The sequence below is a fragment of the Clarias gariepinus genome, chromosome 25, assembly GCF_024256425.1.
Source record: "Clarias gariepinus isolate MV-2021 ecotype Netherlands chromosome 25, CGAR_prim_01v2, whole genome shotgun sequence".
NCBI classification, from domain to species: Eukaryota; Metazoa; Chordata; class Actinopteri; order Siluriformes; family Clariidae; genus Clarias; species Clarias gariepinus.
This window is the reverse complement of record NC_071124.1, coordinates 15,252,728-15,277,523: the sequence shown is the minus strand read 5'-3', so window position 1 is coordinate 15,277,523 and position 24,796 is coordinate 15,252,728. Positions and strand designations below refer to the sequence as shown.

General features: G+C 37.8%; 1 protein-coding gene across 1 annotated transcript in view; it reads left to right on the top strand.

Annotated features, from left to right (window-relative positions):
* gpc1b (glypican 1b) overlaps positions 1-24,796 on the top strand; it is a 96,351-nt gene that overhangs the window by 37,317 nt on the left and 34,238 nt on the right. The window contains exon 2 of the mRNA XM_053486462.1: positions 11,758-11,916. Coding sequence (XP_053342437.1) covers positions 11,758-11,916 — 159 coding nt within the window. The remainder of the gene's footprint in view (positions 1-11,757; positions 11,917-24,796) is intronic.

The window sequence follows — 24,796 nt, the reverse complement described above, 5'->3', positions numbered from 1 at the left end:
ATCTGCGATACTTTCTATGAAATATGACATTACTTGATTTGGATATTCTGCAAACATTATGTGCAGATGTTATATAATTAACAAAGCTATAATCACTGTCCAGGATTGGACAGTGAAAGAAGAGTGTATCGCAAAGTCTCCGTCAATAAGCTCCAGGCCCCTACGACCCTGTACAGGATAAGCGGTATAGAAGATGAATACCGTTATATAAACTGATATATATATATATATATATATATATATATATATATATATATATATAGCAGACCCCCTGTGTGGAAAGCTGTTGAGTTTCCTACACCTGATTTTGTCCTCTACTCTTGTTCTGAATTAGGATTTCTGAACTATGTTATAGCCTCATGGGACAGCAGGCATCCTGTATAGTACAGTATGTGCAGTCAGACAATCCACAAACAGATGTTAAACACTGTATGCTCGTACTATAATAAGCTGGAACGGTGAACTACTGTTGTGAAACTAAGTGGTAGAGAAGGAGGGTGATGATGCAGATTTTGTATTGGTAATCATGCTTCTCATGATCTTTAACAATCTTTGTAATTAAAAAGGTTTTGCCGACACTACTTTCTGTTTGAAAATTACAACAAAAATGAAAAGTACTATAAAATCACAATCAAATCATGAGCTATATTGTTTATTAAAACTCAACCAATTCATAACTGATACTAAATTGCATATTATCAAAATACTAAATCGCACAAACATAACTGCAGACTGATTCATCCATTGTGACATATCTATACGATATAACTATATAAAGAAAAAACACACACAATATTCACACTTATATAACTTAGCAAAATATTTGCCATTTGTGCTTTTATCGGCTTTATGATGCGAAGAAAACATGCACAAAATATTCTCTGTCAGTTTTCAAAAGATTCTCGATTCATTTTCTCAAAATTGCGAATCTGGTGTTTTCTCATTTTGCCATTATACATAAAGGACATTATTTCTTTAACATTTAATATAAATATCTATAGTAAATGAATGATCCATAAAATATTATTTAGAATTTTTTTTGTTTGATTTGTCACATGGGTGAGTTAAGGCCAGAACAAGTTGGATGTGTCTGGGGCAAAAGTTGAAAGACTCACTTTAGGGTACTTGTAAAGAGAACGAAAGAAAATTGCTTTGATCAGAAATCTACGTGTGGGTGTGTGCGTCTGTGGGGAAAAACACTTGAAAGTTTCCACCTTAGGCATTTTCTATGCATCCTCTCCCTCTCTCTCTCTTTATCTATCTATCTCGCACACACACACACACACACACACGCACTTTAGACTCCTGCAAACACATCTGTGCCCTGGGGGTCATGTGATTCTTGCTGTAATCCTTCTGGTACAAGTGGTCTTGTTTGGACAACAATCTCTGCTGCACTTTGCTCTATCCTCTACTGCATACACCACACATCTATCCATCAACCCATCATCACTCATCTGTTGTCCATCACTCATTTGTCATCTTTACTTCCATGGTTTAAACCACTCCTTTTCCCAGAACATCTCTCTCTCTCTCTCTCATCACCTTCGTTTTCATCAACCATCAGCTCACCATGCAGGTGATGAAGTGGAAGATGAGTCGTTCCAAATCTTTTTGGCTGCTGGCAGTTTCTTTTCATCAACGCGCTTCACAGACTGACATCATTTGTTGAAAAAATTCTGATACACTTTTGCATCATCAAAACAAAAAACAGGGTTCGACTTATTTCCATTTCGTTAGGTTTATTTGAGTCTTCTCTAAGATGAAAGATGGATAGATGAGTGATGTTACCAATCTTCACTGAAATGCATGCACGCTAGGCATGGAACCGAAAACAAATGTGTTACTCTCAAGAAGCACGAAACAGATACCAATAGGAGGTAAACTCCTTACAAGAAAGATTCACACGGCGTGTGGTTGAGGCTAGAGGTTGTGCCGAGGTTTGTTGTCAACAAACAACAAAACAGTGACATGGAGGAAAGGTTTGTTTTTTATGTTCATTCAAGTATGAATCACATTTTATACAATAAGTTCCAAAATAATAAATAGTGTTATTATTATTATTATTATTATTATTATTATTATTATTATATTAATAATAATAATAATAATAATAATAATAATAATATAAGATATTATTATTATTATTATTATTATTATTATTATTAATAATAATAATAATAGTAATAGTAATAATATTAATATCTTTTCCAATTAACTTCATATTAACTTTATTAAGTAGGCCATTAGAAATCATCTTGGTCAAGCTCCATCACTTTTTTTTATGAATAAACTGCATGAGGACAATGTGCAAGCATGTGAATAATTCTGATGATTATAATACTATTTATCTTGTCACTTTAAATTAATTTTTATCATGTAGTCTTTATAAAATGTAAATTTTCATAAATTAATTGTCTCTTTCACAAAAATAGATTTTAAAACAGTTAACAGTAAAAGTCTGTTAATACAAAAAAAAAAAAAGTCAATTCAAATGGCGACAAAAGGTATGCGCACATGACCACCCTGTCATGGAAGGACTGATGACAAGGTGGGACATGTTTTGCTAAAGTTAGCATTTAATGAGCACACGGTGTACCTTCAGTTAGCAAACTGGTTCACTGTTGAAGGTGACTGTGTACTGTTCATCACATATAATTAGAATTTCAGTAACGTTTCAATATTTATGAATATTTCACCATGACAGGGAGGACATGTTAAGCTTGATAACATCAAACCTCAAAGACTTGTTGTTGTTGGTCTTTCGACTGTGCCCATCAAGGGGTCGGCACAACGGACCATTCGATCCGCACGACAACTTGGCACAGGTTTTATGCCGGATGCCCTTCCTGACGCGACCTTCCCATTTTATTCAGGGATATTTAATTTGGGCCCTGCACTGCATTCAGTGGCTGGGGTTTGGGCATTACCTGGGAATCAAACATTAATTTCAGTGGACATCAATTTCAGGAACACGTACAAAATGTTTATTATTATTATTATTAGAAAAAAAGGAATATAAAAAATTTAAACTAATCAAAAAAAATTGTATAAAATAAAGGGGAAAAAATCAAGAGATGAGGTTAGACAAATTATGATATGTGCATAATAATTTATAATATGTAAAACCTTAGAATATTTACTATTTTGCATTAATTTGATCATAATAACTTGGTGATTCTGATGGGAACACCAAAGGTACTTATTAACTACATATTAATCCAGCCACACTCACTCTCACTCTTACTCATCTATACTGCTTTATCCTGTGTATAGGGTCACAGAGGGCCTGGAGCTTGTCCCTGAATACTTAGGGCCTGGGGCGGGGTATACTCTGGACCCAATCCCAATCCATCCTAGGACAAACACATACACACACTGACACGTTCATTCACACACTATAGGCAATTTGGGAATTGGTACCTGGAGGAAACCCACCAAGCATGGGGTGAACATGCAAACTCTGTACACACAGACCTGAGGCGGTATAGAACCCGGACAGTGAAGGCCACTGTGCACAGTTCAACTAAAGGGCTGTGATCAGGAAAGTTAACATGTGGCAAAGCTTGTCAGGTTATTTAAAAATAATATAAAATAATAACTAATTGGGAAATAAGACCCAGCTGATTTATTATAAAATATCATGGGCTGTAAAAAGTAAAAATAAGCCAGTGGATTTCAAAAAAGTCCCACACACATGTAGCATTGGGGACATGAAAAACTCGGAAAAAAAGACGAATCTTGTTTGCTGGTTGCTGGTTAAATCCAAATACAGCCACTATCATTTGGAGCATTAACCTGCTAGGGATCATTAACCTGCTCCCGACCCCAGGAGCAGAGAAATAGTTACAAATATGGATAGACGTATTACTTTCCATCTCTAATGCAGACTCCATCTTAAGCGATATCATAAAACTGATAGAAATGCATCTTTTTATGCTTTTAGTCAAACAAAACTTTGTTGCACTTTACTGCAATGATTTGTGTGTATGTATGTGTGTGTGTGCGTGCATGTGTACTGTATTTGCTCTTGCCCATAATAGTGGCTTTGGTTACAACTTTTTGCGCCTGTTTTAGCTCAGCCATCATGTGTGCCCTTTCCCAAAATACCTGATGATGTCAGCATCTGTCTAGACACCTAACAAATGGATCTAGCACTCTCTGTATGTGTGTGTGTGTGTGTGTGTGTATGTGTTGGCTAAGTGGTTGGAGCATGTTTTACATGTAGGAGACTTTTTTGTTTATCTATGCACTTTTTTCTGAAATAGGGACAGGCTGTGTACAAGCACAGACTCAAACACACCCACACGTACGCACACATAACCAGATTGTAGATGTAGGGCAGCGCAATTTAGTGCATGTGCGTCACACATTCTTTGATTGCTAGCCATGTGGGACCAGATTTAACACAGATTGGGGAGTTCCCCCTTCATTCTGAAATTATTAGAACATTGTGTGTTTGTGACATTAAGATTAGTGTGTTTACGGGGAGTTTAATATTCCACTAATAATAGGAAAAATAACCCGATTGGAATAAAAATGCATCATGTAAACACCTCGATTGGAACAGTCTGACCTGATCTGGCCCCGAATGGGCCTGGAATTAATTATCCATCGGAATGAGAGGGGAGGTGCAGTATAAACCTTTGATAATTCATTTGATTGGAACTATTAGCCTTGTAAACACTTGATCTAATCTTTTTCTAATCGTTAAAATAAATATGAAGGTACATAAAGGTAACATTAGGTAACGTGACAAATTTCGGAAAGGGACATTTTTCCATTCATGCTCTGGCTCCTGGGCCTTGACTGAGGAAGGAGCACTGATTGGCTCAAACTTTATACATAATAAAGGATCTAACCAATCAGAGGTGAGACTAAATTATTGTTATAAAGTGGGTTTTTTGGGGGACGGTGGGATTCGTCAGAGCCAAACTCAGCCTTAGAGTTGTCAAAAAAACAACAACTTGGCACTAGAAATGTAAACAAAGACAATATGAAAGTCATGAGTGTAGCGCTGCAAGCTGCTGAGCGCGGTTGAGAGCTGGAGCATGCAGGGCTCTGGGTATAAGTATGTGACAATCGTTCGTTCTCAGATGCTAATGAGACACTCGGTTCCAGCTTTGTTGCTTTATGGGAATGTGTGTTTATATGGTAAAACAGTTACTGTAACACTTTGACTGCAAAACTGTGAGCTACCGTAAGACCGCTGTAGATTTTTCTCTTGATACCAGACAGTCTTTTTTTGGGTTTAATTTTTTTCCAAGTTTTTTAGTGATTAGGCACAATCATTTCTCAGTTTGCTTCTACCTTAGTTTCTTAATTTGATTTTTTTTTTATTATCCGGAATAATTTAAATGGTGAAATAGTTTTGCTTGTCAGGAAAAGTATTAAATTTCAATATTCTGTCAAATTTATTAAAAATCTCATTCGATAATTAAAAAAAAATAATTTATAAAAAAAAATTATGAAAAAAGCCATAAGACTCAAAAAAGAAATCTGGATTTCTTGGAGGTTTATTAAAATATGTTTTTTTTTTTTTTTTTTTAATTTTAATTTAGTTAAACACCCCAAAGCCACTATTTAAAAGGTCCTCCTCAAGGACACAACATTGCTGTTTCTCTTTTTAAATTCTTACCAGTCATACTAATTGTGATATATGTAAATGCAACTAGAACTATAAAGGATTATGAGACAAAGCTCAGCTCAGCTTTTATCTCCTGGTGTTCGGCTAATGTTGCTGTCTCTTGGCATCATTTAATAACGTTTTCTGCATCAATCAATTCTCGGAATATTCATGTGAGTGTCTGAACACGACACCCTTGTCGATGTCAGCATAATCTAACCGCTACAGTATCGGATAGTTTAATTATTGCTAATATCTTCAGAATGATCTGTAGCGGATCTGTCCTGTACATGACAGATGACCGAGACAGCCTCAGAAACAACAAGCTTACAGTGTTATATAACCTGAATATACTGGTTCATACATGTGTTACACACACACACACACACACACACAGAGACTAACACATGACCGCAATTACTTTCGTTTAAGTTTTCTATTGCAGTGATGGTTTTATTTCTACATTATTTATAGAGGCGGTAAAACAAGCTGAAATAAAGACCTCTCTCTCGCTCTCTTACTTTCTCACACACACACACTCCTATTCTCTTGCTCTCTGTGTCTATTGCAGTGTGCATAGTGTTTAGCAGAGAGGATACAGTGTGTAATACACTCGAGGGAGAGGAATAATTAAAAAACATAAAAACAGATGGGTTATAAATTGAAATCAGTGTATGTAAAGACATCATTACGTCAAACAAATGGGTGATAAAAAGAAAATACGTAAACCGACCTACATTATATAACCTTAACGCTCAAACCATCCAGTGAGCCTGTAGATGGGGGTGGGGTTATCCTGAAAAAGACCACTCCCACTAAAATAGCATAGATTAACGCTTTTCTATGTTTTAATAACTCACACTTTCCATACATGGGTCATGGATAAAGCTCTGTTTTCTACTGATTTGCATTGCTCTCTCGGTATAAGGACACATAACCTACTAGGAAAAAAGAATAATTCAGCATAATAATGCCACCATTTTTTCCCATAATTAGGTCAGACGATTTCCCAAAATTATCCTCCCACGGTTAAAATATGAGTCTGGTTAGTGTAACAAACAAAAATAATGATCATTTCTGATGTTTTGAAGCATTTTTTTCACATTTTCTAATCCAGTATTACATTTTTGATATCCGTAACACTAACCCTAATTTTAATGTATCATTCACTGAACAAGAACGAAGCATGTGACCTCTTGAAAACATACATACCCAAATTTTACTGCCTTATGTAGAGGGCTTAATAGTGGTTTTAGAGTCTTCAAGGTCATGTGTGTCGTTTTTTTTTTTAAGGATTAAAGACGTGGCATGGATATCCAAACACGACTGGTAATTTAAGACCGCTCTTAATGAATTAAGACATAATTAGCTCATTTTCAGTGCAGGCGTTTTTTTTTTTTTTTTTTACTTAAAGAAGCACTGTAGTTTGAAATGAAGCTATTAGAAAAATGTGACTGATTTAAACGCTACCATTCTTAGAAAAGCGGCACAGTTTTATAGGTAGTCTTCAAGGAAGTTGGGTTGTTTTATAGGCGGTCTTTAGGGAAGCAAGTTGCTTCAGAGGTCATCCAGTGCCAAACTCGACGTCTGCGTCTGCCAGACTGTAGGAACCTATTTATAAAAACCCGTATCGCCTTACGGAACTGTATGGTCGCCGCCGCTCGCCACGTGCGTGGTGATTCGCTTTGGAGTTTAACAGGACGTCCTCAACCTACATCACAAGTGTTTAATGTTGTCAGCTGTTTTCATCTGTAAACACTCTCCCAGTTCTTCTAGTCTCCACCCTAACTGCCTTCCCAGCAGCCATTCACCCACGTACACACTCGGCAGTGGGCAATAAAAGAAGGAAAAAAAAAACAGAAAAAAATCCACACACTTCAACGCATTTCTTTGATCTTCAAAACAGTTGTTCAGTCTGCATTTAGACATAAATTAAAACAATCAAATTGTCCCTGTTGAGCAATCTGAGGGCAACGGAGGCAAGGGAAAACTCAGAGCTGGCAATTCGAGGAAACCTTGAGAGGAACCGCACTCAATAGGAAACCCATCCTCATTTGGGTGAAACAGAAAGCAGGGATTGATCTGCAGTCATACTGTGTGTTAGGAGTCTGGAAGTTCGGTTTAACAGAAAATGTGTTTAAGTTGCAGCAATATGCAGTCCACTTTAGATATGAGAGGCTTAGGTACAAAACTGTTTGGGGGATCTATTGAGCGACTGCAGTCATTTAGAGTCCTCAGAGAACAGGTGTCTGTATTAGTTGAGTCTAAGATCATCTTCCTGGTAAAGTGGAACCCTCCCCAGTCGCCACATGCATCCCTAGCAGAGCACACGGGGCATCCATGCGACGAGATCTCCAAACAGAAGGTGGGCACCATGATGAGTCAGACAGGTCTTAGAGCGGAGGGGGGCTGGAGGGGGAGTGTAGCTCAACTGAGAGAGAGGGGAGAATGAGGGAGAATAGATAGGTATGGTCACTAACACATAATGTATAGAGTTGAGATGAGGTGTCAAGCCCATTGCATTATGATCTCATTTCTACATGTGTATAAGTCATGACCACGCACAATTGTTGAAAAGTCCTTGTTTGACTCGAGCGCCACTTGTGATTTTTGATTGTGCATTATAACAGAACATAGTTCTCTATTTAGTCTCCTGCTGCACATACAGTATACCATAGCTTTACCTGTGTTTAGATACCATCAGGGTAAAGTTTTCTAAATATGGCCGGAGCCATAAACGGCCTGCATGCTTCACAGTTTCGTCATTGCTAAAAACTCATTCATTCATCAGCTTATCCTGTGTATAGGGTCATAGAGGGACTGGAGCATACCCCAGGAGACTCCTAGGACTCAAGGCGGGGTACACCATGGACAGGGTAGCAATCCATTGCAGAGCACACACATACACACACACTATGGCAATTTGGGAACACTAGTTAACTTAATCTGCATGTCTTTGGACTGTGGGAGGAAACCAGAGTACCCCAAAGAAACCCACCAAGGACAGGGAGAACCAGCTAACTTCACTCTATACAGTAAAGTACTCTCTCTCTCTCTATCTCTCTCTCTCTCTATATATATATATATATATATATATATATATATATATATACTGTATATACTGTACTGTATCTTCTGCAATGATTTAATAAAAAATATACAGTTCCTTTATCCATCCCTTTCCATGCCACTTTGTTGTGTGCCGTAGGCTTCTGGGTCTGGAGCCTATCCCAGAGCACTCAGGGACTCCCTGTAGGGGCGCCAACCCATCGCAGGGCACAAGCACACAAACAAAATTACTCACACCCCTAATCATACACTACATTGTGTAAATCATACAGTCCACTTAGTCTGTCGCATGGCTTTGGACTGTGGAAGGAAACCGAACTACCTGCAGAAAACCCACTAAGCAGAGGGAAACGCGTGAAAACTACTCTCACACAAACCAGAGGCAAGGTTCGAACTCCCAGCCCTGGAAGTTGGCGGAATTATGCGATTAGGAAATCATTTACACCGTTTTGTACAGGATGTGTTCCCGCTCTTTGAAGTAGTTTTAAAATATCTACAGTGGTCATAGAACATGGTCTACTGTAACAGTTATTGTATCAATGACTGTCCATGTGATTGTGTAGGAATGTGCGATTGCTGTCGATTAGCATTAACTGTAGGCCGGTACAGGAAACATGATTTTCAGTGACTGCGTAATCCATTGCAGGCTTTTTTTCCCTTCCTCCTACAGTCTTTAAATAGACATCTTACACTTCTCTCTCTCTCTTTCTTGCTCTCTCAATCTATCTCTGCCTCTCTCTCAAAGTTGATCTCAGTCTGTCCCCATTTTATGTCTCACAATTGGATCATAATAGGGTTGTTCCTCCCCGGAGAGCTCTGATAACTTAATGCTGGGGGAATTACTCTAGCTCTCCACATTCTCTGCTGGTGAATGTGTCAACGGCACTTACATCTATTTTCACCCACAGTGCTTAGACACACAATCACACACACACACACACACACACACACACACGCTAATGGATCCAGTGTCCCAGGCTCTCATTCATCCAGTTGTGTTTAAAGCTTTTACTTTGAGGTCACTCTTCATTTCTCACGTTTTCAAAGATTCTCCTTCTTAATCCTTCATAGTCGTTCTTGATATTTCCCCCCAGCTCTTGAGTTGAGAAGTACCTCGCTTTGTTTGCTTCAGTTAAGTAGATCCATTATACTGGAACCCAGAGCTAATAACACTCTCAGATTATGCGTTTGATTGAAGCGAATAAGTGAGATGTGACGTCGAGAGGTTTCTCCACAAATAAATGCGGCCATCTGTAACTGGCCTCGCATTAGCGTTTGATGAATGTGACTGTCTGGAAAAGTCCTCCATGACGATTTAAAACAAATGTATGATTATTTGGAAATTATACGTGTCAAGAGTTCGGCTTTGAATAATGATCAAGGCTAGCTGTCTTACGAGTTCATTTGCGTTAAGTTGCTCATACTTCTTAGCGTCTGACGAGGGAGGGATCGATGTTGGCACTCATACATGCTCTCTCTCTCGCTCTCTCTCTCTCTCGTTCTCTTTCTCTCTCTCTCTTTCTATTTCTTGTCTTTTGGTTCAGTGAAGCTTGGGGTAGGAGTGCTGAGCAGACCAGCTCTTTCCAACACGCATCCTGCTCCTGACAGATTGTGCTAGTTCCTGCTGACACACACAGGCACACGCACACACACGCACACACACGCACACAAACAGAGAGAGAGAGAGAGACTGAGAGAGAAAGCAAGACAGAGAGAGAAACCTATTTACCACATGCTATTTTGGTATTTTAGGGACTGTGACACACCCAGACTGGCACAGAGAACACACACATACACACACACACACACACACACACACACACACACAGTCTCTATTGGAATAGATGCAACAAAAAAAAAGGAGGAAAAAAAATACTGCCAAATCCTTCATGTAGTTATTTTCTTGAAAACAGGCATTTTAACCTATTTATTTTAATTTACTCAGAATCATTATTACTTTAAGCAAGCAACAAAAATAATCATAACATTATAACAAGGCAGGAGACTGAGGACTGACGTCAGGAATATTCTGTATTCTCTCCCTCTCTCATTCTGTTTATTATTATTGTTATTATTATGAATAGCAATTAAGGAGAGGTAATATTTGTATATATTTTATTTAAAATAATTTTAGATTATATTTTTACTTTAAATTACACTGAATTAAATTGTAAGGGTGTCCATTATACCTGCAGTACATACATACTGGAATGTTCATTATACAGTACATACATAGTGCTGAAATGTTTTTTGTTTATTATTATGCAGAAAGTTGGAAATAAAAAACACTATGCAATGACAGAAAAATGAATGAATACCAAAGGAGATTTTTTTTTTTTGGTGAAGCTAAGTATGGTGGCTTAGTGGTTAGCACTGTCGCCTTGTACCTCCAGTCTGGGTTCGAGTCCCGCCTCGGGTCCGTGTGCATGGAGTTTGCATGTTGCCAGTTACCTCCCACAGTTCAAAGACATGCAGATTAGGCTAGTTGGTGTTCCAAAATTGCCCATTGTGTGTGTGTGTGCCCTGTAATGGATTGGCACCCTCTCCATGGTGTACCCTGCCTTGTGTCCTAACTACAGGATAAAGCAGTATGGACAACCATAAAGAAAAAGTCCAGATTTCTTAAATGAAAAAATTTAAAGCCAACGAAATTTAAAGCATTGACACAGGAAAAAAAGTTCCAACTTGACTGCCTTTAGCTTTTGTTGCACAATATGGTGTGACAATGATTCATCATGCTCCCAGAACCTCTCTTTTTTACTCATGATTTGTTTCCTGGAATACACCCTTTGCATCTTTGCCATCAGAAAATTGAAGTATCTGTTCATTCAGCACATTCAGATAGTCAGCTTATTTTATCTAGGCTGAGCCTAGACCTGACCAACTGAAGCAAACCCAGATCTTAGCATATAGAGACAGCACACACAGGGTACATTGTACATACTGTATGCAAAGAGAACCCAAGTTGAACAACTGGGCTGCCAAGAAAATGTAATAGTGAACATGATAACATGAAAGAAAATGAATCATTTTCTCTTTTTCCTCTTAATCTCTGTTTGTAGGTGAGCACTTGCGAGTGTGTCCACAAGGCTACACCTGCTGTACGAGCCAGATAGAGGAGAATCTGTCCAACCTGAGCAAAAAAGAATTTGAGGACCAGGTGAAAGGATCTGGGCATGCCTTACAGGTCTCCCTCAACAGCCAGTACAAAAACTTTGATGGTAAGTTGCCAGGTAGCCTGGCTTGTTCCCGGGTTGGTTACTCATGGCCTAGATTTAAGATGACCACCTTGCTATGGGATTGCAGAAAATAGCACTTCCGTTGGTTTTTATTGTCTGTGTACAAAAGGAATAAAATTAAATTGGGAATAAGTGTAGTAATAACCTGCTGAAGGTAATAACAGTAAGTTTATTGGTCCTTTGTTAAACAGCGGACGTGATCTGTTTGTAAATTTCGCCAGCTTTATACGGCAGCTTATAAAATCCAAGCTTACGGTTTTCTTCCGCCTGAACGCACTAAAGGCTCACAAGCCACGTTGTTCGAGTCAGATTGTTTCGGTTAGATCTGATTTGAGTCTCATGGCAGTTCATATTCATAATTATAAATGACTTTTATCTGACTCTCATTTGGATGCGTCTATCCTCTGATGCGGCAAGTGCGCATCCATATGTCTTTATTTGCCCCATGTGGGTTAAAGCACGTCATAAATTCGTGCAAGGACTCATTTATTTCAAACAATAGATGCATTTTTAGTAAGAATACTGTATACTTGGGATTTTGCTCCGGAGGATGGCAGGCAGTTAGTTGGCTGTATTTGTTGAGGTCCAGAAGAAGGAAAGGAAGCCAGGCGCCTAGCTTTGGCTGCTTTAGCAGCTGTTGCTAGCACTAATATGAAATCAGCCTTACTAGCCAGTGCTGACTGACATCAGTGAGTCTCATGACAGATGAGAAAAATTCAAGATTTGGCCCTGTGCATTGCCAGAGGAAAAAAGTCAGATAAATTTCGATCTGATTGTTCTCATTCAAGTCGCATGACTGTATATGGGATATATATCTGATTTAGTACAACGTATAGTACAAAAGTGGTTCAAATCAAATCAAATCTGAAAGAAAAAAAAACTGCTTTGTGCATTCAAACAGCCATGAAAATCAGATCTCTGTCACATCAGGGTAAAAAAAAAAAAATCTGAATTGATTCACTTCAGGCTGGTAATGTAAACATAGACAATGTGTAGGTTTAAGAATGAGACCCCGGGTACTAGGAAGGGTTCCATAACCAGCAGTATTGAGGAGAGGTGTGTGTGTGTGTGCTAGAGATACTGATCCTTCACTTAATCAGGTTTAACGGTGAGTCTGTTGCTGTTCTGTGGGTTTATTGAAGCTCCCAAATCAAATTTGACAGATGGCTTGTGTGTGTGTGTGTGTGTGTGTGTGTGTGTGCAGGGATCCAAGTAGTCATAATTTATGTCCGTGTAGACTGGATAAAGGTAAATTAAGAAGTTATTTATAGCAAAATACATCCACAGAGCAAGAAAAAGAAACAAAAGAATGAAAGGAAGAAAGATGTTGAAACTGGTTTGGTGTTAAGTCGTGTTTGCAAAGTGTGTCGTGTGTAGGAGGGAAGGTGGCATTTATGTCGTTTGTAGTGATGGAAGTAGAGATGTGTGTGAATATATATACACAGTATATATCCAGTATATAAAATGTGCATGCACACATATACACACACCCACACACGCACACACACACACACACACACACACACACACACACACACACAGCCAGCATGCATGCACAAAAGTTTGTGGTCAAAATGCTTGGGCAGTGATTATTTTCCATGGCTATGGATGTGGAACAGAGAGCTAGACCAGAGAATCTGCTTTTGGACTCTTACTCTTTCTGTGTGTGTGTGCATGCGTGTGTGTGAGCATGCTGTGGTTGAGGCAGCATTAAGGCCAGGCCAAAATGGCTTGCTGTTTTGACATTTATCAGTTTTGAAGTCAAAAGTAAAATAAAAGTCCAAGTATAGACACGCAATCTGTTCTTTATCACTTATTATGACCCTTACCCTTATTAATATTATTGTAACTTTTAATATTATTAAAAGTATACTGCCTGTCTGAAACACTTACCTTCTTAATAGGAGTCCTTTCATCTCAAGTCCCGGGTTGGCTTGAACGCTATTCGTAAATTGTATATTGGATTCTTGGAATTTTAGTGATTTGTGCGACATAATTAACAGAATAAGACATTACGATTAGAGTTAGAGTTGCAGGTAATCTGTTATTAAATGCTGTTTTTAACCTCGTATCATCTTTTCTGGCATGGTGAGAGTATTTTTATACATTTCTAGTTCCTTTTGCAGAAAGTTATGGAAATTCATTACACTCACTGCCTTCAAAACTGTTTTCCCCCTTTACCGTTTCTAGCCTCATTAGCAATGACTCGGAGTGCTGTTCGCAAATTAGCTCTCCTGCACCTGCTCTGCGGTGTTGCTCCGTAGTAACACTTGCCTCTCATGCTGCTCAATAGCCATCCAGCCAACCAGCAGCCTGTAAATGTGTGCCGTTAGTGTGGTTGAGTGGGTTTCACCTTGCCACATGCTTACATCCTGTGCTTACTAAGTTAAATGGCCTACACTAATGTGTCTAATGCATCAGGATCCCTTCTGTTCACACCTCATTCTCCGTGCTAGGACCCTGCAGGTTCTCCCTCTAGCAGCCACTAGTAGACACTTTAACTTTTCAATGCGTCTTGATTTTTTACTTTCCAAATCTTCTAACGTGTTATTGACTTGGGGTCAGACAAAGAGGGGTGAGGGCCTTACTGAAGGGCCCATCAGGGATCTTAGCAATGCTGGGGCTTGAACCTCTAACCTTCTGATAAGTAACTTGGAAACTTGGCTTGGTTCTCCCTAGATGTTCTATACATTCTTTACCCTCTAGTCGACTGGTGTGTTTGTGACTACATACTGTTCCAGTAGCATGTCATTCCTCACAAATACCTTTAAAGATAGATGTAAAGTGATGGCAAGGTGCCTCAGGGGTTACCCAGTAACAGCCGTTTGCTTAATAGCTTGGATTTAAACATGAGAGGAACTCCGAGGAGCCACAAAAAAGCCAGTAGCAAAAGATTTATAATGATCATACTGTATCCTACTGATTCCTCGTATCTTAATGACTAAGTCTAACCCTCACGCCCTGTGCATAAGTACAAGGCTGCTTTCATGAGCCCCTTATTCGTCCTTCAGTGTCTAGTGCATCAGGCCATTTCCATAGGCTCTGGGAATCCAGCTGGGGGAAAGCAGTGGCAGCCTAATAGCTTCTGAAATTATGGTGTTCCCAGAGCAGATCGTCTAGATGAGTTGGTCAAAGGATGAGAAGTCATGGCTGCAAGGAATCCCAGGTTGTAACTTCTCGCACAGATCATCAAGGCTGCCCGATTATTCCGTCCAACCTCGTGCAAAATGCAGAACAGCAGTGCATCCTCTGTCTCTGTGCTTCATTTATTCAGAGCATTAGCAATGCTAAATTAGATGATATAAGACATCATCTGCTTGAAAATCTTGCTTTATTATCATCATCCGCTTTACTATATATATTTTTTTGCTACAAAAATTATAAAATGTACTGAAGTTTGCAAACCAAGACACCCATCTTGGCAAACATATAGTTATAACACGACAAAGGCAAAAGTCTGGATTTACACAAGTCTATATTTATCATCTGCGAAACATACATTCACAGAAGTTAATTATGTGGTTTCTGGTATGCAGGAAAACTTTGTTTAAGCTAGGAATGTGCTGCACAATGGTGCCAAAAGCAAAGTGGACATTTTACAAAGACGGATTTAGTTACTATACTAATAAAACTGCATTATTTTAAGACGTTCTTTTATTTATCCTGTAAAACAAGATGAAAATTATTGATAGTGAAAAAACTTTTTATTTTTTAAATGGGGTGTTGATTTTTATCCTTAGGGCATTATTTTTCTCTTGCATTAATGTATTAAAAAAATAATTAATGGACAAAAGAATGAAAACAATAATGAAATATAAATGCATAGAATGATGATTGGTCAGATAACATAGTAAAATCCCTCTTTCTCTCTCTTTCTCTCTCTCTCTCTCTCTCTCTCTCCATTTACTTTCTCCATATTTCCCTCTTTCTACGACACTCAGCTTCTGTCCGCCCCCCTCACAGGCATACGCGATCATAAACATGTAGTTTAAACACTCCCAGGATGATACAGGGTCAAACAAACACAACACACACTCACACAAATTTAAATTTATACCCTCACATCACTAACACCAACCATAATAAACTTCAGTCACCCTCATGATGACCCTCCAAGTTGTATACGCTAAAAGGTGCATCTGAAGTGACACACATGTTCCAGACTACAGGGCTGTTGTATCAGTGTTAGTCCTTTGAAAAGAAATGTTATAAAACAGTTGTATCATACACAGCTTTGGTAATATATTAAATAAATCCATCATAATTATACATTTTTGTCAAGTCGAAATTTGTTATGAAAAATAGAATCCATTTTCCAATCCATAAATCCGATATTTAACAGCCACGATATATTTGATCAAATCTGTTAACTTTATTTATTCCATAGATTTTTAATTTTTTCATTATTTAGCTTTAGTTACCACTTTATCATAATCAAGGTCATGGTGAATCCCACTAATGTGCATTTGTGTTCAATTGTACAGACTTACAGTATGGGGCTTTTTCACATTCCCGAGCTTGGTCCTGAACTGGTGCACTGAAGGGAAAGAAAACTTAAAGCGATCATCAGGAAATTTTTGAAAGTTCAGTACATAATATCATGTTTCGGGAGAATTCCTACCCAACCAAAACATAAAATGCATCCATGCAAAAGGTTTTAAAACCTAGGCCCTGACTTAAAACATCGTAGCAGTTCTAAAGTTATTTCTAGGTGGTTTGTGTGTCATCATAATGCATCATAGCATCTAAGAACTGTCTCTCATATGGGGATGGAGCAAATTGACTTATATTTATGTATGATTAAATATTTTGTAACTTATTGCATTTTTAATAAACCTCCACCAATTAGTTTATATCAATAAAGCCTGTATTGTGCATTATATATTACTGTTATGCAGCCACCCTTGTTAAACTTTTATAATGCAAAATATACTATAGCTATATATATAATTTGCTAAAAAAAAGTTTATTAAATATAACCTTATGAAGCTTATTTCTAGTCAAATATAACTAAGATTATGTGCCAAAGTTGTTTTTTTTTGTAAATTCCAAAAACTAGCAAAATTATCTGACAACAAAACAAGACATTACTTACTTAAGTTGTTTTGTAAAATTTTGCTTGTTCCAATCTAATTTTAAGAATGTATAGATACATTTAATTAATGAATGTGTTAATTAATTTTCACTTGCTGAAATATATATATATATATATATATATATATATATATATATATATATTTTTTTTTTTTTTTTTTTTTTTGCAGCGCATGGGAGCTCGATCTGATAGAGGTTTGGGGAATTTGGATCTCATGGATCTGGGCCCTATAAACAGTCATGCCCTGGATATTCTGGTGCCTTTCTATTGTGGCCAGTGTTGACTTATTTTCTGTGATTAATGCTGCATTGGCTTGACTGTGGGTTCAGTCAATTCCCTTTGGGTATTGTTTAGTCTTGGGTATGGCCCATGTTGTCACCAGTTTACCGGTATATAGTTACTGATTAATGTTATTTAATTTACCTGGCAGTGATGTTTATGTTATGGCTGATTTCTTTCTAAATCCTGTCTCAACCCCTCCCTGAACCATCCCACACTCAGAGAGATGCACACCACACCCAACAACCACACAAAACCCACTAGAGAGAGAGAGAGAGGGAGAGAGAACATGCATTATTAGCACTATTATCTGATCAGATTAGTTAAATGACAGGGGAGTTCTTTTTTATTAGACAGAACCTTGCATGAGAGCAATTTCTTTAATTGGAAATCACCTCTGATGATGTCATCCATCACAAGGACATCTGCTTCCCTGTGCATTCGGATTGGCTGTTTCATGTCTCCATCAAAGTCAATTTATGCCAAGGCCGCAGGATATATTGCATCATACTCGGATTATTTGTCAGTGTTTGGAAAGCTACAGTATATCAGATAGTAAATTGATTCCAGCAAGCCTTGAATTCTGTCAGGTACACAAACATAATTGGACATTTGAATGATTTGTTTGTGTTTATGATATTCCATGACAGTTATTCCCTCTCAGTGTCTCATTTCAAATTTACAATCCCAACAACATGGCATAAGGCGAAGTCCTGCTTTCTGAATAGTGTTCATAAGCCTGTACTCTACTTTTATGCAGAGCAAGCATAAAAGTAGTGCTAGCCAGACTTACAGTAGTAAAAAAACTATTCCATACTGTACTTTTATCATGGTTAGAACCAAGCAGTTTTTTTTCCAGTTTTGATTACACTTAACAGGACGAAAGTAATTATTTAATTAATGAGATTTAATGGAGAGACAAGGAATTAGTTGATATACTGTATGTAAATGCTATGTTCTAAAGGCTCACACCTAGAAAAGTGCACAGACTTGATGACACAGAGCTGCTAAAGTTGGCAGGTGTCTTTTACTGTAACATAACACTGCTGTGAAATCTGTGACTTGCATGAATCATGTCTCTTTATGCAAATGTCACTGAGTTGTGCATATTTTTAAAGGCAAAGATTGGATAAAAGCAAAACAATCGGCATTCATTGTATAAATTAAATAAAATTAAAGTACATTACATTAAATTAAATTCAACAAATGTTTAACTGTGACAGCCTGCAGAGTGTCTAAAGATACATTGTAAAAATTGCTTATTTATATAACAATGTAGGCAGCAACCTCATTTCCCCTCTCGTCTGTTTCAACCACTCAGCATTCAGCATCACCAGTATACTAATCACCGGCCTAATTTTCTGTCATAATCTGCACCTGTTTTCTCACAGGTCCATGCCTTAAGTTAAAGTATGCTTGAACAGTTCATAGGTTACCGTGTGGGTTAAAACTAATCAAAAACATTTCTCTAAAACCGGTCAGGTACAGTACAGGGACTGGACTGAAAATAATAGCCAAACATGGAAGCTGAAAAAGACCTTTAGGCAGCCTGGAGAACCATTCCTCAAGACTTCATTAAATAATACAAGAAAGTCTGGCACTTCTAAAACAGAATATTAAGAAATGTGGAGTGGTTCACTACAGTACATCACTATCGTCATTGCGGTTTACCAGCATGGACTTCTGTGATAGCTGCTGTCAGCTCCAGAAATGCAATGACTGGTAGGGGAGGAGGCTGATGATGCATTGCAAAACCAAAGTTTTCAGCAAAATTTGTAATTAAAAAAGTTTTGTGCACAACAAACCTCAACATTTTTTTCTTGTTCCAATTTCCTGCCAATATGACTCAATACAAAAACATAATTAAAGTGTGAGCTTGTTTTTCATTATCAGTCAACCAACATAATACTGATTTACTTACTCATTCTCTGTACTGCTTATCCTTCTCCTGAGTCAAAGTAGGCCTGGAGCCTATAACAGGAGACTCAAGGCATTAAGCATGGTACAACCTGGACAGGGTGCCCGTGTATTGCAAAAGTAGGCTCACATTTAAGCCTTGTTCACACGGGTGTTAAATTTTTGGATAAACGAACGTGCTCTGAACGTCCTAGACATTCATATTGCGTTTTGTAGTGGCGATCGATTGACTTCCACACCGGCGTTCGTTTGTCTCTGTCTAACGTCAGCCTGCAGCCCAAACTGTAGTTTGTGTGTTAACCTGTGGGGGCAGTGTGTCAGGAACGGGATATGAAAGCCCGCCACTACCGGGTTCACTCTCTGACTGCACAACGTCGGATTAAAGGAAGGTTTTTTTTGTGGTTATGAAGAAATGCGAAAATTTTCGCATATGTTTTTCAACAATTTATTTTATTTTATTTTGCCTTTTTCCGTATTTCCCTATGTATAGCATGTAGGATCATGGGATATATCCGGTCCTCCAAAGCGTAAAATGAACATGAAGAAAACACACTAGAAGCATTATCCTTGCGTTTGTTGGGATTTCAACGCCAAGGAAAAGCTGCATGCAACGTTTTTTTGATGCCGTATAAACACGCAGCCGGACAAAGGCATGTCACCAAAGCCCGTGTGAACACTCTCATTGACTCCTATGTGTAGAAAACACTCTGCACTTGATCCGCGCTAACCGGACGCTACGAACGCAAGAAAAACGCTCGATTTTAACGCCCGTGTGAACAAGGCCTTAGTCCCACATTACGCTTAATTTGGAAAGGCTAATTAGTCTAAACTGCATGTCTTTGGACTGTAAGAGGCAACTCGGCGGAAACTCACCAAGCACAGGGAGAACATCCAAAATTCACTCTCTAGACCTGCTGGAACCCTCAAACCTGGATATGCTTAATATAAGTGTCATTCATGGGTATAATTCTTGATGTTAGTTAAGTAGGTGGTCTTTCGGCTGCTCCCAATAAGTGGTTGCCACAACGGAGCATCCGATCCGCATTTAACCTGACACACGTTTTATGCCAGGTGCACTTCCTGACCGAGCCCTCCTATTCTATCTGAACTTAAGACTGGCTTTGCTTCCTTCGCTGGGATTTTGGGGTAATGGGTGGGAACTGAACCCAGGCCTCCTGCAAGCCAAGTGAGAAACCTACCAGTGAGTCACCAATGATCTTCTTTTAAGTAGAATTCTTGATATAGATCTAAAACCTGCAAAATCTTCTTGGTGACAGAAATATTGGAACATAAGTATCGTATGCATCAAGCATAATGTAATAAGATAATTTAGGGTAAATTAAATTGTTAGGGAATTATGAAACAGAAGTGTGAAAAAATATAAGGTTATATATAAGGCATAAGGTAAAGCAAAAGAAGCGAAAACTATGGAATGGTAGATAAAAAAGCGAAAAACACATAAAGCAGATGTAGAGACAAGGGAAGAGGAGAGGGTTAGAGTAAAATGCACTTTCAGAAGAAATTGTTCCATACAAGCAAGGAAAGATATCTTAGAAGCACTTTCAGAATGCAGTCTGAATCATGATGCAGTTCAGGGAGCAAACAAGAAAAGCAAACATAGGAGGATATACCAGGATGCTGGTAAAAATATGAATCTTGTTAGTGTATGTACCAACAAAAAAAAAATTGTACACTCAGTCACCAGATTTCATTAAATCATCCTTAGCTTTAATTACAGCTCTCGTGGGTGCTATGCCTGTGTCATTAGAGAATAAAAACTCGATAGATACAGTATGATAACCTGGTCATACAGTACATTCAGGTCATCAGCTGACTTTATTTTATTGTCACATAATCCTGCTGAGCCCACACAAGACTAACCGAAGCAGCCCCAGATCAGAACAACGCCTCCAGAAGCTTGTACAGTCCTCTGGAATCGGTTCAATCTGAACTCATCAGACCACATGGCCTTCTTCCATTGCTCCAAAGTCCAATCTTAATGGTCCTAAACACATCTAAGCCTTTTTCCTGATAAGTCTCAGTATCAAGGGGCAGTGGTGGCTCTGTGTGTTAAGGCTCTGAGATACTGATTGTAAGGTCGATGGTTGAAGCCTTTAAAGTCCTTATTCATGTCTACTCCGTATAACGGCTGAACCTGCAGTCTGACCCCAGCCTACTAACAGAGTTGGGATATGCAAGGAATAAAAAATTTCACTGTGCAGTAATGTATATGTGATGAATAAAGGCTGAACATTTCTTTAGTGGTTTCTTACTTTCTAAGTGGTTTTGACCCTTAAATGACAACTGTATAAGGAGATTTACAGTACGTTGAATAAAAAGGCAAAACATTATTTTAATTTTGCATTCTTTCAATTTAAGACATTTTCCAGAACATGGTGTGACACTTCCAACAGGCACATGCAATGTTTATCTAATCGTAACTACTGATAATAATAATAGAGCGGTATTTAAAAGTCTAGGGCCACAATGAAAATTTTTATAACCAGAAAGTTTTCTTTTTTTACCATACTCAAAACAAATAAAGTAGCTTTGCAATATCTTGAATATTTCATTTTAAATATTTAAGATACTTCACTAGTCCTATTAAAGTGTATGCACATTTGTGATACTGACCATGTTAACTGTAAAGAAACTCTCATTTCCCTAACACCTAAACTCTTTTGTTTAAGCATTTAAACATAAGCCGTATGTCTGTGAATAAAAATACAGCAAGTGGAACACTTGATTCTTGAAAATTAATAGATAACTTCTCACCCACTTGTGAAAGATGCGAACCATATGCGAACCATACATACAATCATCCACAAACACCACTTGCACATCCCTGTACAGTCAAAGCCATTTCTACATGTTTGGGCCATTAAACAAGTTCCCGAAGGCCATCTTTTCAAATATAAAGCAGGTAATCCAACCATGGCTATGGCTTACTGAGAAAACTTTCTAACTTGTTAGTATCCCACTACTTGTGAAACATGGGATAAATGCCTTAGTGTATTAGGGGACTATATGGAGAGACAAAATTATTTTTACTCTTATAACTGTCTTCTGTTATTCTATACAAAAGGGACTAGTGGCTGTTAATGTCCTGTACTAAGAAACTGAAATGTATATACATTACTTTATAGATTCTATATTTCATGCAATGTTATTAATAAAAATCTGTTTTTATGATTAAAATAGTTGGACTAAATAAAAAAAACAAAGCAATGTGGAAGCAATTTTACTAGTGCTCTTTGACTTTTGGTCCCCAATGTAAATGTAGTCTAGATAACTAACTTGACTTGTACGTAAGTGTATCAGCTAATGCATAAGTGTTGTTATTGTTATAGCATGCACATCTTATGTATGAGACACTGTTTTCATATCAGTCTCTCTCTCTCCCTCTGTCTCTCTCTTAACTATCCCTCCACCTTACATGCCTTTCCATCATATACTTGTCCGCAAATTAACGGACGAGCTAGTCTCGACACAATGCCACTGATGCCATTAGACTATCACGCCTGTCACTAAGATGGATGGGCAATGAAAGAAGGGTGGAGGGAGGGAAGAAGAAGGAGTGTAAGAGATGTGCAAGTGCAGCTTCTCTATCATTTTTCATCTCTTTGAACTTTTTAGGTTATATTTTCTTTTTTTTTACTAAAATACCTACAGCCCAAAATTATTATTATTATTATTATTATTATTATTACACTATAGAAATGGCCTTCATGTTAGTCTTAAGTTCAGATTCTATTTAATACTGTATTCTGGATTTATCTGCATTTTTTACCCAGTCTGTGAGTATGTGCAAAACCAGTAACTAATTTATTTAATTTATTATGTAAAGGAAGCTTACTGTATTACTGTAGTTTTTGTATGATGGATTCCAACAAGTCTTGGATATGGCCTTTTTTTCTTCCTTAGCATGTCAGTCTTTTTTCATTATTTGGCAACAGTGTATATACAGTGGGGCAAAAAAAGTATTTAGTCAGCCACCTATTGTGCAAGTTCTCCCACTTAAAAAGATGAGAGAGGCCTGTAATTTTCATCATAGGTTTACCTCAAGTATAAGATGAAAAAATCCAGAAACTCATATAGTAGGATTTTCAATGAATTAATTGGTAAACTCTTTGGTAAAATAAGTATTTGGTCACCTACAAACAAGCAAGATTTCTGGCTCTCACAAACTTGTAACTTCTTTAACACTAGAAGCGCCGCGCCAGTGTCACCCACTTTTAACGCGATTCACCGGTCATTTGACCGCCTATCGTTTTAAATGGGAAGCTGTCGCTGACACACAATGATCGTTAGATGGCGCTTTCACCCAAAGAAAATAGTTTAGCTACAAGATCAACTTGCACTTGGACAATGCGCCATTCATTCCGGCGTTGATAATCAGCAATATATTTTTTTTCATATTTAGCTGAGAAAACCTTTTACAGAGTCTCTAAGGGGACAAAGTAAGAGAAAAAAAAACGGCAGGGAAAAAAATGTCATGTTTTGCATGACAACCCAAAACTTTTGCAATATAACCCAAATCTTTTATGCTATAACCCAAAACTTTTTACCTTTTTCTGCCGTTTTTTCTACTTCTTTGTCCATCTAGGGGCTTCGTACTATAACAAAAAACAAAAGCTCTACTTAATTTTATAATGTTTTGAGAAAATTCATTAGTTCGTTTATTCTATTTGAAGCTTCTCGGATGTTTAGTATGACAGTGCTTTAGATTGAGCAGGAACAGCGATATAGTTCTGTACTCGCTTCCGTGAAATTATCGCTAAAACAATGTAATAACCCCTCCTAAGGATATAAAGCTTTATTTTTTATAATAAGTTGATAAGTGTATGTTGTCAAAGTATTTGTGGACATATATGTAATGACGCGGCTTGCGCGAGGGGCAGAGCCGCGCATCAACTGTTCAGAACGGGCAGATCCGCAGGCTGCTACCACGGTTCTGCGAATCCCCCCATCAGCGAAACCGGTTTCATAACTTCACACCAATCGTGAATGAAGGGTGAGAAGAGGGATTACAGTAACTGGGTTCTGTGGGTGTTCACATGTTTGCTTCAGCAATGAAAACAATATCGTATTAGGCTAACTTTATTAAAGATTATTCACTTTTGTATTCTTTGTTTTACTTCGTCTTTTTGCTTCGTAAAAAGCATTTCAAGGTTCTGGAGTGGCCTAGCCAGTCTCCAGATCTTAACCCCATTAAAAATCTTTGGAGGGAGTTGAAGGTCTGTGTTGCGCAGCAACATCCCCAAAACATAACTACTCTACAGTTTATCTGCATGGCGGAATGGACCAAAATACCAGCAACAGTGTGTGAAAACCTTGTGAAGACCTAAGAAAACATTTGACTTCTGTCATTGCCAACAAAGGGTATATAATAAAGTATTGAGATAAAATTTTGTTATGGACCAAATACTTTCAGTATTTTCCACCATAATTTTCAAATGAATTTTTTAAAAATCCTACAATGTAATTTTCTTAATTTTTTTCTCTTATTTTGTCTCTCATAGTTGAGGTATACCTATGATGAACTTTAGAGGCCTCTTTCATATTTTTTAA